Source organism: Athene noctua, chromosome 1 (assembly GCF_965140245.1).
Source record: "Athene noctua chromosome 1, bAthNoc1.hap1.1, whole genome shotgun sequence".
In the NCBI taxonomy this organism is placed as follows: domain Eukaryota; kingdom Metazoa; phylum Chordata; class Aves; order Strigiformes; family Strigidae; genus Athene; species Athene noctua.
In genome coordinates, this window is record NC_134037.1 from 126,505,102 (window position 1) to 126,520,801 (window position 15,700).

At 39.4% G+C, this 15,700-nt stretch overlaps 1 protein-coding gene across 3 annotated transcripts; it reads left to right on the top strand.

Annotated features, from left to right (window-relative positions):
• The first annotated feature begins 494 nt into the window (after positions 1-494).
• Positions 495-14,920, top strand: C1D (C1D nuclear receptor corepressor). Of its 3 annotated transcripts, none has more exons than XM_074920955.1 (5): positions 495-563; positions 9,434-9,580; positions 10,887-10,953; positions 11,425-11,480; positions 14,358-14,920. In XM_074920955.1, exons 2-5 carry the CDS (start codon positions 9,434-9,436, stop codon positions 14,532-14,534), a joined length of 447 nt encoding a protein of 148 aa, XP_074777056.1. In that variant the 5' UTR covers positions 495-563; the 3' UTR covers positions 14,535-14,920. The 3 variants fall into 3 exon arrangements, with proteins under 3 accessions (XP_074777056.1, XP_074777142.1, XP_074777229.1); XM_074921041.1 differs by having other exon boundaries at positions 502-563; positions 9,415-9,580; XM_074921128.1 differs by lacking the exon at positions 495-563 and adding an exon at positions 5,868-6,011.
• Positions 14,921-15,700: the final 780 nt, after the last annotated feature.

The window sequence follows — 15,700 nt, forward strand, 5'->3', positions numbered from 1 at the left end:
CAAAGCCTAGCTGCTTCTCACAGGCTGTGCAAGGCTGACAGGCCGATGTCTCCCACTGAGGAACGCGGTGGGAATTGCAGCCCATAACGCAGTTAGAAGTGGAACCCACTGGAGGATGAGATGGAGCTCCCCCCCCCCGCCCTGATCCCCTGCAGACAAGGGATCTCTAGCACCAAGGGATCTAAAACCAGGGGTTTTCCCTTTTTCCGGGGAGCAGCTGGGAGTGTTTGAGAACAGCCGGAGACACACCGGCTGCCCACCCCCTCCCCTTAGCCGACGTGGCCGCCGAAAACCCCCTTTTCTGCCCTAAAAGCGCGGGCCCGATTCTTCTTAGCTCGGGCCGGAGGCGGCTGCCCCACGCGGAGGGGCGCGGTACACGCTGCCCTCCCCTCCGCATTCCGTCACCCGGAGCCGCCCCACGCCGGACACTCGTGTGACAGCGGCCGCCCCTGACGCCCAGTGGCCGCCCCTGGCGCTGACGTAGCCGCGGCGCGCCGGAGGAGGCCCCACCCCGCCGTCGCTCTCCCCCGCCCCACGCGCGGGGTGAGGCCGCCTGCCCCGAGGTAAGAGCGGCTGCTGCCTGTGTCCTTGCCCCGCGCGTGGGGCCGAAGAGGCGCTTCACATTCCCACACCCCCACCGAGATGGGCCTGCCCGCCTTCCCCCCCCACCCCGCCGGCGGGTGGTGCGGGTCGGGGGCTGTGGGCCCGGCGTAGGGAAATGGCGGCCTGCCGGTGGGGCGCGAGTTGGGGAAGGCGGTCGCATGGCTTCGTGGGGCCTTGGGGTTTCTCAGAAAACGTTTGAAAAAGAGGAGAGTCTGTTCGCAAGGGGGTTTTCTCGGCCCCGTAGGTTTTCAGTCTGTTGAGAGACGCGGAGGTGAGGCCGGCAGAAAAGGCGCCAAAGCGGGGCGGTGTGCTGTGCTGTGCTTTGCGCAGCAGGCCTCTGCGGGCCTGCGAGGGTACAGCCCGCTCCTTTAGGAAATCCTGTGACCATTCGGGAACTCGAATCAGATGCTAAAGCCCCATTTTACCATGTCATCTTTCACAAAGAGGTGTTAGGGCAGGGGGTTTTGATTATAAACTGTTGGGAAAGCCTCGGTTTGCATGCATATCTGTTTTACCTGGTATGCAAGTGTATCAAGGAACCTGTGTGTGGCCCAAGAGCTAAACTTGGCTTCCAGGGGAGCTATAAGTCAGTGTTAAACAGTCCAAGTTGTTCTGTTGTCACTGCCCCAAATAACTTCCCAGAACCGAGGGTGGAGTTGTGTGCAGTGCCGATTTTGTTAGTGAGCAGTTTAATGCATGGCTTTAGTTACCAATGAAAAAGAGAATATGGCTTTTCTGCTGGAGTCATGCTTGAGGATCGTTGTACCTAGGGAAAGCTGTACTGCAGGCAGTAAACGGTTATGTTCCTATTAAAAGCCAATAAAATAGTGTTGCGACTCAAGGAGCCTTGAGAACCTGTTAATTGTTGTAAGAAGAGGATGTTTTTCGGAGAGAAAATAAAGTTTGCACATACAGGCCATGGTTAAAATAGTTCAGCAGCACTCTTCCCTTAGCAGAAGGGTAGGTGATACTTAAAATTACTAAGCTCAAGCACTTTGTAATAAAGTAGATCTTGTTAGAGTTCTCTCATGTTGCTGCAAATGTGAAGATAGCCCCTTCCTTACACTTTGTCACAGCTTTCTGACAGCAAGCATAGTTGCTGCTAGCAACTTCGAAGGGACTTTGACTTGCAAATTAAACTTTAGATTATGCTAATTAAAAGGCCTCATTTTTGAGACAAAAATGGAAAGACTTGATTGTAAAATAAATCAAAATTGAAAGGTGTCTGGCACGTTTCTTGGCTTTAGAAATAGAAAAGAACCGTTCCAATCTAAAATACTTGGATATTCCTAATCCTGTGGCAGTATGACCCTTGCTGAAGAAATTGGAAAGCACTTAACACAAAAGCTATATCCCAGAACGTGAGAAACTTGAAAGTGATAGAATTCTTAGGCTTCCTGTCAGAAATGTGGTGCAAAAGTCACACAAACCTTTCTAATAAGTGCCGTTCTCTTTTAAGTGGGTTAAGATTTTTAGAATCAGTTTTTATCTGTGCCCAGTTGGTCTGCTTTTCATGTAAACTGCCTGCATTTAGTAAAGATTGATTGTTTTTAATGGCAGCAGTACAAAATTGTAGGATGTGTATGGAATGGAATGGTGAACTGAGAAAAACATCAATTCCTTTAAATAAGTAAACTGCACTGGAACGGTACTGCATGGTACCAGTGGTCGCCACAGCTCCAGGTGGATGTTGCAGAACCAGAGCTGGAAAAGGTAGCACAGAAATAAGAAACTAAGGTGTTTGACTGAGGCGTAAAAAAGAGAGCGAAGGCTGATATTGTTAACTTCAGATGTGATGCTAAGGGGATGTGGTAACAGACTATGAAAGCTTTGAGATTGCAGACTTTATTACCTTTGTTTGAGCTCTCCGTTCACTATTTGCTTTTTTCCACCCAGGCTTGCAGTGAGGCATTCTGCTGGGCCTTGGGACACACACCACTTCTAGCTACCTCTTCATGCAGGCAGTGTTCCCCATGTATGCTGTTCTGTAGAAGCTCCTTTTTTCTGTGCTGGGAAATTACTCAGGTTCCTGTTTCTCTTCTTCCTCTATTCTCCAGGTTCTTTATTCTCCCTTCTGTGTCAGGCTGTGGTTACTGCCGTGCCCTTTCTTCCTGTGCCAGACCAGGGTGCATCTATCTATTCTCCATGCTACAATGTTTTATTTCATCTATTTCAAACCCTGTGAAAGCTCCATGTTCCCACATGAGTTTTCCTCATTACTCCCTCAGTTCTGTGATTTTGCACATCCCTTTTATTTTCTTTCCTGCTATTAGTTGGTCTCCTTTTTGTCAGGTTATCAGCTCTTAAATTCCATTTAGGGAATAGTTAGAAAATGTTTTCCCTGTTTTTCTCCTGCTTCAATAAGATTGATGGTTAGAACACAACATCCCACAGTTACTGCTTTATATTCAACCAATAAAAATATGGGTAAATATGGTTCTAATAGTTGAACAGAGCCTTGTTAGCACAGTGAAATAATGGACAGCCAAAAATAGATTGGGGTCGCTGTTCTAAACAGTAGAGAAAGCTAGTGCATGAAGTGCAAATACAGGAAATTGAATTCTGATAAAAGGAAGTACTTTTTCACGCATTGTGGAACTAGTGGCTAAAGGAAACAAAGGAGGTCAGCAGTTTAAAAGGATTAAGAAATTCCTTGGCTTTGATTCTGGATATTCATGGTGCTGATACCAGTGGAGAGTGGCAGCAAATTTTAGAAGAGGCAGTAAACTCCCATGTTTTTAGAGTGTACAGGAGCTATAGACTGGAGGCAGGTTATTCCCTGTTGGCTGCAAATTTGGCAGGATAGAAGTATTCAGTATTGATTGATGTCATGAACAAAAACCCACTGTGTATAAACTGTTTTGTGCAAGGAGACAGTATTTTTCTGTACAAGTTCTTGCTAGGTTCAGTGCCACCAGTTCAAGACGTACAAATCTAACATCACGTTAAAGCCTCAGTCTTGAACTAAGCTGTGGTAGCATAGTGTGAGAGCTTTTATGAAAACCTCTCACTGAGAAGTGTTCCAGACATACCTAAAGAAAGTTGGTTTTATCATTGTACTTACTGATGGGTGTCCTGACAGGTTGGAGCTGAACAAGAGCCAGAGTATGTTGGATTTATACAAAAGAGGAAACAACTGTCATCGAACACATGGAATCTAGGACGGTTGATTACAGAGAATAAAAATAATTTATGAATCATGCAGGTCAAGTTCAAGGTTTATGTCAAAGTTGGTTGGTATGGGAATGGATGGGGCTACTGTGAATATGGGTTTAAGCCACGCTGAGATACCTGATTTCTCATGTGATATCTACCATGGGCTGAAGTGTAAGTGAGTGTCAAAACTACTATTCCCTCCCTTTAAATTTAAATTTTTGTTTAAGATGGATCAGAATAAACTTTGCAGATTCTTTCAGGCTCAAGAGACTTTATCTCAGTGGCATCATCAAGGGCCTGATGGTTGTGAGCTGTTTTGTAGGGTTCAGTGCACCCTACAAATTGAGATGCTGACTGGAGCCTAACTTCGAAGGCAGGGCTAAAAATGATTGCTCGGCTGTTGCCTGTTTGTAATATAGTGCAAACTGTGCATTGGGTAACTACCATGGGTTGAGTTGGGATATTTTTAAGGGGATCAAGGTAAGCCTGTTCGTGCATACTTGGTATTTCATGGTAGGCTTAATTACTTTTGCAATGGAAATCTTTCTTGCAAACAAGATTGTGAGTTGGCGTTGCAAGAGTGCTCTGACTAATTGTACTGGATGTGCTCTCCAGCTGCCCTGAGCTGACTTGAAAGGCATTAGTAGCAAAGCAGATCTGTGGGCACAGTGATGACTAGCGGGCAACTGATTATTTATTATGCAGCAGTAATGCTGAGGAGTGTCTGTCACAAATTAGAGCCTGTTGTACTTAGAGTTTTGCAAACATGGAATGAAGTGGGTTTCTCTGCCCAGCAGAGGTTTGTGATCAGAGATCTTAGTCATGATCTCTGGTAGCTTTAAATTTAAGATGTTTGTTCCTCGTTACTTTGTTGTCCTGTAGCCACAGAGAACTACAGCGTTAGAGCAGAAGGGACATCAGCTACATTCACTGCAGGTTGTGAGTCAGAACTCACAGGAGGGAGAACAGTGTTAGTTTTTAGGAGCTGACAGAGATGGTTTGTCATATTGATGTTGTTAATGCATTTGTTTTGAATTTGAGTGCATTTTTATATGCCCTGACCAAAAGGTTTTGGGTTTGTTTTGGCTTTTTCTGTATAATCTGTAAATATCCATGAAAAGAAGGAAAGTCTAATCTGATTTTTGTTAGATGAATAACCTGAAAAAATAAAAGAGTTGAGCTCAGTATGAAGACAAGGCCTTCTAGCACTTAGGAAATAGGTAAGAATTAACATGAAGTGAGTTGCAATATTAAGCAGAATGAAGGATGCTGAATTACTTTTGTCTTCTGTTTGCATGTTACAAAATATTTCAAATACACAATTTTTAACCTGAACTTGCAGTTTTAATTCCAGTTGAAAACCATGTGCGTGACACTAACACCGAGCATTTTTTAATTCTCTCTTCTGGGGTTTCCTATTGCCATGTTGATATATGCATGTAGCTTCTGTTATTTTCACCATGCATCTTCAGCAGAATCTCTCATAGAGGTACCCAGGGCCTAATTAGAGTTTATATCTTTCAGTATGACAGATACAGTTTTGCTGAGGGGGTAGGTAGGAAAGGAGGTTTGGTTTTGCTTTTTAAGACAGCTGGCAATTATTTTCTAAGGCTTGTGCTAAAGCACCAGATATATTCAAAGATTATTCTTAAAAGCCACCTGCAAATTGTCTGCAGTTTCCTTTTTTCCTTTTCTTACCTTTGTATGCCAGTCATGGGTGTGTTTTTCTTGAAAGGAGTCTGCTGGATACTTCTCTTTATTCTCCTAAAAGATAAATATGAAGATGGATGATTTTGCTGGTTGTATAGTGCACAATTATCTGTATTTTGTTTGTTGTTTTTATTTAAACTTCCTTAATACAGCATTTAACTCAGTTGGATCTTCAATCAATAGCCACATTAGCACTATGGCAAACTGCATCTGATTGACACCTGTTTAGTCTTTTTTATACAGTCTGCAGAAGATGACGTATTTGCTCTTGCTTTGTCCTTTCCATATTTGTGTCTTTTATGTGGTTCATAATGCCTGATATTTCCCTCTCTTCCCTTTTTGCAGGTTGAGTGTATTACTTGCTGAGGTTTAGACTATGTTGATTGGAGAGAAAACAAGCTGTTCCTTGTTTCCTTGCAGAATTTTGCATAACTATAGTCAGAAATTTTCAGAAATTCCAGACACTTCAGACATTTTCAGAATACTCAGAAATTTTCCACCTGTGGAAGCTTGTTCTGTTTGATCAGACTTAAGAGCAATGAGTAAGTTTTCTCATGAAAATGGTTTGCTTTTGTGATTCCAAGTCCTTTTCTTCCTCAGTATATTTCTCGTTGATGCTGTTTTCCCAAAAACTACACGGCAGCTTTTGAGCTCAGGGTTAAAAGGGAAAGTTATTTCTGGTAGACCGATGTTATGAAGTCATACTGCATTTTTCATTGCTATTTGTTTGCCTGTGTCCTGAGTCAAAGTAGGTGTTTCCTCTTCTACTTCATATTTAGGGATTGTGAACTTTTCTTTGCGTTCTCATAATCTTATATATAAGATTTATATATATATATATATTATATATATATAAAGATCTTATAAAGTATTCTCATTGTGCACACAACCACCGATTTTGTGTTCTGCATCATAAATGTTATTACTTGATAATGAAAATGCTGTCTTATCCTTAGACTTTCCCATTATTCACAAGCTTACCCAGCATTTGTGCTGACCTTATTTTTTTTAAGCGGGATCTCTGTGCTAAATTTGTTTGAAAGTCAGCAAATTCAACAGTGAAAACCTGTGTAGTAAACATCGACTTGTTCAAAATATATAAACACTTGTAAAATTTTGAGGAAAATTGTGTTTGTGGTTTAATAACTGAAATGTAACTACTGAGGGCAGTATAGACTTTAGGTATGTTTAGAGAATCACCAATGTGGTCTTGGTTCCTCCCATCCTTGGCTTTGTCATTCTGCAGGTGTGACTGTGCAGTCTGTGTGTTGATTTTGGCAGAAAAAATTTTGTGGAGTTTCCGGTGTACATGTTTTCTAATGTAGTGTAAGTTGGCTCTTGTTGATTTAATGTTATCAAAACTATTTTAGGCTGTTGACTGCTGCCTTATTGTTGGCATGTGCCAACACTGTAACATATCCTGCTTAGAGATTACTACTGCTGAAACAACAGTCTAATGAAAAGAGAGAGGTCCCTACGCAGCAGGAGTAGGAGCTTGCTAGTTCCTGTTGAAATGAACAGAAAACACAAGTTCAACAAATTCTTCCCCCTCCCTGGGCAGGAGTGGACTTATCAATGAAGGGTACTGTACACGGGCTAATGTGCAGCCTTGTTCCATTGAAGGCTGGTGCATTTTTTTTCCCTTTCCTTGCTAATTGCGTGTAAAGTAAATACTTTGTGATACGAGGGGAAACTTAATTCTTTCTGGTTCATGAGATAGCAGTTACAGAAAAATATATTTTGGACTGTATCTGTTGTCTTTCCTTCTATCTTCCCATTCTTTCTCTGTCTCATTCTTTAGGTGTAGCTTGGGATATTGGAAAGAACATCATATAGGCTTTAGTGACTGTTTATCCTCGCAAGTCTGGAAAACAGCTTGAGTTAGTTTTGATTGATAACACATTCCTGCTACAGGTTTTTGTTGGTGAGTTTTTTATTCCTGCAGTTGTTGCTGCTGGATGCCCTGATAAAGGGAGGCAGAAAAGTTGGAATTTATCACTACGTTCATGCCTGTCTGTCAAATTAAGACCATAGTAGATTAAGTATTGTAGTGATGGTAAACTCTGTAGATGATTTGTTGGATTGGATTACACCTCTCTCCCTCTATGTGTAAGTACAGTAAATGTGTATTGACAGACACCTTCTAACAAAGCTTATCTGTATTAACAGCTGGGGAAATCTAGATTCTTCTGTAGCTTTGAGTGTTTTTTATGCTGTATGATATGACTAAAAGTTAACAGCAAACGTTGTTTCTGGGCTCCTTTAATCAACCTAAGAAAGGTGATTATAATGCAGGTGGCTAGATCAGAGCGAAATACAAACTATTGTAAATGGCAGAAATAACTGTATTGGTATTTTGCCTTTCTGTGGTCAGCATCTTGTAGGTCTAGCTCCACTTTCTCGCTTAGGTTTGCTGCAGCTGGCTGAAACGGTATTTACATGTGTGAGTTACATGCTGTGGTAGGGAGGGGACCTTCAATATGTCATGGTTAGCACTGTGATTCTGTACTCAATCTGAAAAATGGCTCTGACCAGGATGAAAAGTCATGCAGCTGAGTAGGATTATAATTCTAAACTATGCAAACAACAGCAGTGAAACTGAGCTTGTTAACTGGCTGATCATGTTTCTGGAATTACACTGGTGCGGTTAAAACTGGAGTTGCAGACAAGCTTGAGTAGCTCCACACGGTTTTTCCTCCCAGTCTTCCTCCTGTTTGGCCTCCAGGAGACATAAATAAAAAGAAACCTCTCTCACACATACCATGCTTTTGCCAGGAAAAGGGAAAGATCGAATTGTTATCTAAAACAAACTCCAGTGATGTGACAGCTGTGTGCTGTTTCCTTTGCTGTTTGCACTGGCTGTGTGGCTTGGTGTTCATAGATAAAGTTGAGTTTCTCCAATTTATGTTCCTGCCCTCTGTACTCAGCAGTTGGGTAGTGGGATTATCATGCTGATCCTGAGTCGGAAGGACTGCAGTGATCCAGGTGCTCCCACTGCTCTTGATGCAGCTCACCAAATGGGCAGGAAAATAATCTATTTCTTCTCTTCTTTCCTTATAACATTCCAAAAGTTGTTGCTCAATCAGTAGAAGTTGTAGAAAATAACATAGCTTTAAGTAACATTAACTCCCCAAGATGATAATATGTGATCTATGATTTGAGAGGAATTAAAGATATTGATTGTAAGCCAGCAGCCAGATGGCTTGGCAGTAGCTGTGCCATGTTACCGTGATCACTGGGATCAGAAAAGGGAGTGCTTTGGGATTTTTCACATCTTTGATTCTCTTTCAGTTGCTGTGTATGGATGTGTGTACGAGATTTCCAGAGTATTCTGAAATCCCCAAATCAACTCAGCTTTGTTACTGGTAGAGTTATATCGCAGATTATAATACTCCATTGAGAATTCAGAGGACTACATTCAGGGTTCACAAGAAGAATTTCTTGGACCAACTCCTAAATTTAGCATTGGAAGATGTAACTGACCCTGACATAACCGGTGCTGCATAACTGCTTTAAAGCTGAAGTAATGTCTGTTCCTAAGACAGGCCGAAGCTGTATCTCTGGTGGTGTTTTTTCTTTTTTTTAGTGTCCTGCCTGTTGCTTGGTGTAGCTCTTTATATACTGTGATTTATAGAGCACTTCTTTTAAACAAGCAAATAATTTCTTTCTATCACAGACCATAAAAGCTAAATACTGGTTTGGGACTGTTACAAGAATAGGTACTACAGTCATGTAATTTGTAATGCTCCTTCATGCCATTTTGCACGGTGGTTAGGAGATATCCCTGAAATTACAGGACCTTTAACTGTGTCACTATTGACATTACCTGCTAGAACTCTTCAGAAGTAAGCATTTCTTATAATGTTTATTGAATGAATGCTAATGCTTTGGATTGTAAAATACAGTCTTCTGACTCTGTAGGGACTTAATGAAAAGGATTATTAGTTTTGTTTCCTCTTTCCAGATGGAAATGTCAGAAGATGATATTAATACAGAAGAATACCCCACTGAAATTCATGAGTATCTTGCAGCATTTGAAAAATCTCTTGGTTCTGTAGATGAGATGCTGAAGACAATGATGTCAGTTTCTAGGAGTGAGCTTCTCCAAAAGGTAACTTCCCTTTTGACAATCTTTTTGTTATTAATACAAGAACACCTGGGAGCCCAAACTGAAATAAAAGCCACCGCACAGAGAAATAACAAATATGACGCTACCTACCCTTGATACCTAATAGTGAAATTCTTACATTTCTAAGATATCCAGACAGCCTTACAAACTAAACAGTGAAATATATGGTCTTCTAAGCTGAAAAGTGATGATCTTACCAGTGAGTCATTTAGGTAGGGGACATTCTGGCTTATTCCTGACCTTCCTTAAAGTGCATGCTGAGCGCTTTTTCATAATAGAGAGGTCGTTCACATTTTTGTCTGAGACCTTTTCACAACAAAGTTAATGGAACTTAGTATACCCAGAAGGATGTAAAGGTGAATTGACAAGAGTAAGAATTGATCTGATTCTGGAAGTCTAGACTTGAAGAACCTGGTGCTGTCTCCTCTGGCTACATTATAAGTCGTAAAATGTGGGTTTTTATTGGGGCATAAAGACAGAGCAAGGTACTGCCCAAAGACTTCATACAATCCTTTCCATCTTTTAACATTTAAAGCCTAACATGTAAGTTCTTTCTGTAGGGCAAGAAAAAGCCGGCACATGAGGGAACTTCTTTATCCTCTGAGGATTTCTAGCACAAATAAATTATGAAGAAAACAGTCTTGACAGCACCAATCTTTTGACAGTATCCATGTTAGAACTAGTGAGCTGTACAATGATGTTATCAGAGTTTCTGGAAATCCTATAGGACTAAAATAATAAATTGACTTTGACAGTCAAGGAAAAAAAACATTCATTACCTTTATTCTTCCTTTGCTTTACAGCCCTAAGTATTCCAGCATGCATTGAACATACAGTCTACCATGTGTAGTGCAGTTCACTGATTGTAGCATACTATATTCTCATTTGAGCTTCAGAAATATTGAGACTTTTTTTTTTTTTCTCCCATTGATAGCAACAACTATTTCGAATTAAGTTTCTGTAGAAAAATAGAGACTTATCTCTGACTACAGGAACAGTAGTCTTAAGAGCTACGTGCCAAGGGGTTTTTGTGCTTTTGGCCGTATGGGACTGTGGCATTGAACATCAAACTGGGAAAATTTACATGAATGCTTGCAGAGGAGAGAATGGTTTTGTGGTGGCATGAAAATAGCCATAGACATGGTCTCAGTGAACTTGTGGTGCAGAAGCATGCTCGTTCAGTGTGGGTTTTTTTAATGAATATATTCACAATTATAAAACATGCATATTACTAAAAACTGTGCACATCTTGCCTAAAAATATGCAATGTGGTTTGTTTTGATTCTAGTTAGAGCCTCTTGAGCAAGCAAAGCTGGATTTGGTTTCGGTGTACACGTTAAATTCAATGTTCTGGGGTAAGTATGTGGTAGGAGGAAAAACTAGTGTTTATAATTGCTATTTGAACACCTAGACAGCTGCAAATATTAAATAATAATATTTCATAGCCAAATCATTAGAAACTTGTAATTACCCTGAGGACCCAAGTTATTGCCATCCGTAGGATAAATGATGTTGATACTCCAAATCAAAAATTGGCATTTGCAAAAGCTGACTTTGTACATGCATGAGGATGTTTCTTTCTGCTTTTCCGTGGCAACCTCTTCTGTCTTTTTAAGAACAGAAAGTTTAACCGTGTTAGATGTATTTTTTTCTTTTTTTAGCTGCAGTATATGGTGATAATAATTTGTCAGGTACTTAACACTGTTAACTCAAATTCTTATTAATGGTTTCATGTGGAAACTACTGTGTTCCTATGTGACTTATTAATTGGGTCCTCAGTCATGACAGCCTTCAGTTTCAAAAAACAAAAAGTGTTTTTCTTGCAGTGTACTTGGCTACTCAGGGAATCAATCCAAAGGAACATCCAGTGAAACAAGAACTGGTAAGATTCTTACACTGCATGCACTGCAATATCTTACTTGCTCAGGACAGTTAACTCATATAAAAATAAAAAAAAAATGTTTATATCTACATTTAAAATTGATATGTTGCCATAATAGCAGGCATATGCTACATGGTGTTTTATAACTGTTCATATGCCCTGCTGGGCTCTCTAAATTAAGAAAGTAATATTTTTAGTTCCAAACAGTACTGTCTAAAGCAAAGCTGTAGAGTCTGCTGAAATTAGAAAAGAACAAGAAGATGAATGGTGTCATCTTTTCTTCACCTTTGTTTGAGAACTGGATTCTGAACAGAGCAGTTTTTCACTTGTATCTGTTAAATGGAAAAATGTTACATGTCTGATAATAATTTATAACTTCCAGTATGGCATTTTTTTCTTATAAATACTTGGAATCATGTTAATCTCTCAGGCTGCCTTTTCTTACTTTTGTATGACTCTAAAAGTATAGTGTGGTTGATTTACTAGCAAAGACGGGAAAAAGCCCCCCTCCCCCTTCCAAGTCCTCCATTAATTCATTTTCTCAGCAGTAAAGAATCCAGTTCAGCAACAAAGCTAAAAGCTTTTTTGGCACCAGTTGTATGTGTATTGTCCAGTAATTCTGCATTAGTGACATATTTACAACGTATAATAAATCTTTCAGGTTTATCTTTATATTCCATTTAGATGCATGACTACAGTATAGAAGGCCGGCTATCTTGAAAATTCTGCTGACTTACAAAATCAAATCATTTAGCCTGAAGAAAAAATAGAAATCAAAACTTATAGCTACCCATTTTAATTCCGGTATAAATGAAAATATTAAATCTGGGCAATCGTAAAATACTTAGCTTAAATGTAATCCTTACATAACCAGTAGAACGGAAGATAGAACTGAAAAATGTGGAAAGCTAGCCTGAATAACAAGAATACTTCTATTTTTAATTTTGTGAGGTTTTCACTAGTCTAGACTGTATCATATTAAAAAATGAATCAGTTAATATTTCATGGGCTTTCAGTCAGTTTCTTGTTCCTCCTATATTATATAGTGTCTGAATATTGTGTTAATTTAGCGATACTAAAAAATAACTTTCACCGCTTCTGCTGTGGATATTTTATGCTGGTATTTTACTTCACAATTGCCAGTTGTTTTAACTCTGAAGAATGAGTAAATTATCACAGCCTATATTCTTATCCAGTTCTGTTTTCTTTTTACAAGTATCAAGGTGAATGAATGCACATTCCTTCCTTCCAAGAGCATTGTGATGTTCTTATTCATTCATGTGGAAAGGGAATAAAATAACCCCTGTTCTGTCATGATTGTTTTGTTTTTAGAATTGCCTCTCCTTGTATACATAGAGGGAATACAAGGGGATTCAAACTATATTAATAAAACTCACATTCAAGCTATCAGAGTTCATTTCTTTTGTCACGTTGACATTTGTCAGCTCCTTTTTCTCGTGTTGATACATGCAGGTTTGCCATCTGTTCTCATTAGCCATCTTGATCACCGAAGAAATACTACAGTCTATCATGATTTCAGACCCTGTAAAGCTCTCCTCATTAAAACTGTATTTTTGATACAGAAAGAGTGGCCAACTTTTTAAACAAATCAGTAGCTTATAATGGTCACTGAAGAACTGAAAATCAGTTCTATAGTGTAGGTCTTGTAACTTTTGTTCTGGACTGAATGGCTGTGTGAGAAACGTGTGGATTACATAATACCAACATTTATTAGTTAGCAGTATCCATAAATGTTCTGGTAATCCACGTTTACAATTCAGGTATCCGGTAGAGTTCTATATATATGTTACTGTTGTTTGTATTGTGATAACACCTCAGGGCCCTAGAGTTGAGGGCCATAGTAGGATAAATACGTAGACATGAAATCTATCAACCAAACTTTTATATATTTTACAGAATTACTCTTAAGTGTCCTCTCTAGTCAGTAAAGAGAAGCAGGCACTTTACAGAGGGTGATTCCCATCTTAGAGGGGTTTAGTTACCCTCTCAAAGTAATTTTCTTTATTAATTGCAGAAGTAGATGAGGATGAGTAGGCACATAAAGGAGACTGTTAACCTGGGAGGTTATTCTTGGGTGAGGCTGAATCCAAGCCATGATTTGTTCAAAAAAACCCTTATACACCAAATGAGTATGGTAGGCTAAGATGGCAAGAAGATAACCCCTTGCATTATGGCATGACAGAGGAACAGGCATTTTTTGTTATTTATGGTCATAAAAGGAACTTCTGGTACAACTGGAAATTCATCAGACTGCCTTAAATAAGTTCATTGATAAGTCCCCTTCAGGATCTTAACCACAAGACTTCTGCGTAATTGCCTGTATAATGCTTATAACATCTTTGATTTTGTGTAAGATACTTTTTGGCTTTGCTTGGATATGCAGAATTTTCCTTTTTTTTTCTTTTTGTAGACAGTATTCAGGCAGTATAATTCATCTGTAAAGATGTCGAATACTTAAGTATTACTTTGCCATCTTTAGGTAGGCCAAACTCCAAATTCAGTTCAGTGTTTTGTTTTCTAACTTTGCTTGCAAGAACAATTCTCATCTCAATGCAAATTAGATGCAGAGTTTTCATCTTTTCCTATGTTTCATTTCCTATTTCATGTTCCTATGACAGTGGATGACATGCAGATATTAGTGTGGTAGGTACCTGCAATGAAAAATCTGCTAAAGGGGAAGCCACCAGTTTGCAAAGAGCTTGGTACATATATTTAAATGGTGCTTTTTTTCTAGGTATTATAGTTACAGAAATGTATAGTGTGGAGAGCTTTTACTCACTGATTTTATTTCAGCAGCAATCTTGGAAGAATGGTGTGAAATATACTTTTTTTTTTTTTTTTTTTTAAATCCCCTAGGAGAGAATAAGAACATACATGAACAAGGTCAGAGAAATAGCAGACAAGAAAAAGGCATCCAAACTCGATAAAGGAGCTGCTTCTAGATTTGTAAGAAATGCACTCTGGGAACCAAATGCTGAAAAAGAACATACCTCCAAAACTCCTGCTAAAGGGAAAAAGAGAAAGATGGACTAAATTTTTGTTTCCTCTTACATAAATTAGAGACACCTAGAACTTAGTTCAAAATGTGTTTCGAATACTGTATGGATCTTGCAGAGGTGCTGTATAGCAACATCCTGATGAAGATCTACTTAAGAATTTTACAGGATTGTATTTTGTCTAGAACACTTGTCACTGAGGTGATTGCATTGTATGTGTACCTGAAGGTGCCGTTTGATGTGGGAGAAGTAACATTTCATTATTAAAATGATAATGACCTGACATACGCTTGCTGGTAATAGGTACTAGTGATGTTTTGCTCACAATGCCTAAGAATTCCATTTTTTTTTTACTGCTGAATGATTGACACTTTTTTTATATATCCTTAATCTCCCAAATATTAAAAAGTCTCAAACAATGCTCTCCAGTCTGTGGTATTTATGAAAGAGCCATGTTTACTTTCTCATTACATCACTGTGTGAAATGCTGTATTTATAGACTTTTGTAAGGTTTATTCACTGTGTTAAACTGTTTCCTTTTCAGCTTCTGAACTTGAATGTATGCTATATTCCCTTACTTCTGTTGCTTCTGAGAAAACCAAGCTTCAAGGGCCACAAGCAAACAGCCTGGATTCCACTCTAAGCCACTGTGTCTAGTCAATGGAAAAAATAGATATCCCCAAAGGGCAATTTGTAGGGTCTGAAAGGAGCAGGCTGGGGACAGCTATTAGGAAACAGCACATGCAGAAACTTGATTGGAATTTTGGCTGCAGTATTTATCCCTTACTGCTGACAGAGAGAAAGAAATGTGCTCTGAGTTGGTAGGAGTGTGGTCACCCATTGCTATTTCTCAAATCTTCATCAGGGAAAGCATTCTCTGGTGCAGTAAAAACTACTGCTCTGTCTTGCAGATAATCCATTTGTTTTTCTCAAAATGTGAAGCTTAGTCATTTTGGAGGGAAGGTGTGTTGGTTTCTTTAGAAGAACCTCACTAGTTCATTTTTCAATACACTGCAAAGCAAAACTCAATTATCCGCCAAAAGCTACTTAACAATTAGCAGTCACCTAACTACTTATGAAGGAAAAATAATTTAGTTCACTAAAGTGCAGCTTGGGTGGCAGTCTACAAAACTGGTTAGGAAATCCTGTTAGTGTGAAAGACTAAATGATAAGAACAAATGAATCCAGTATACCTATAGTACT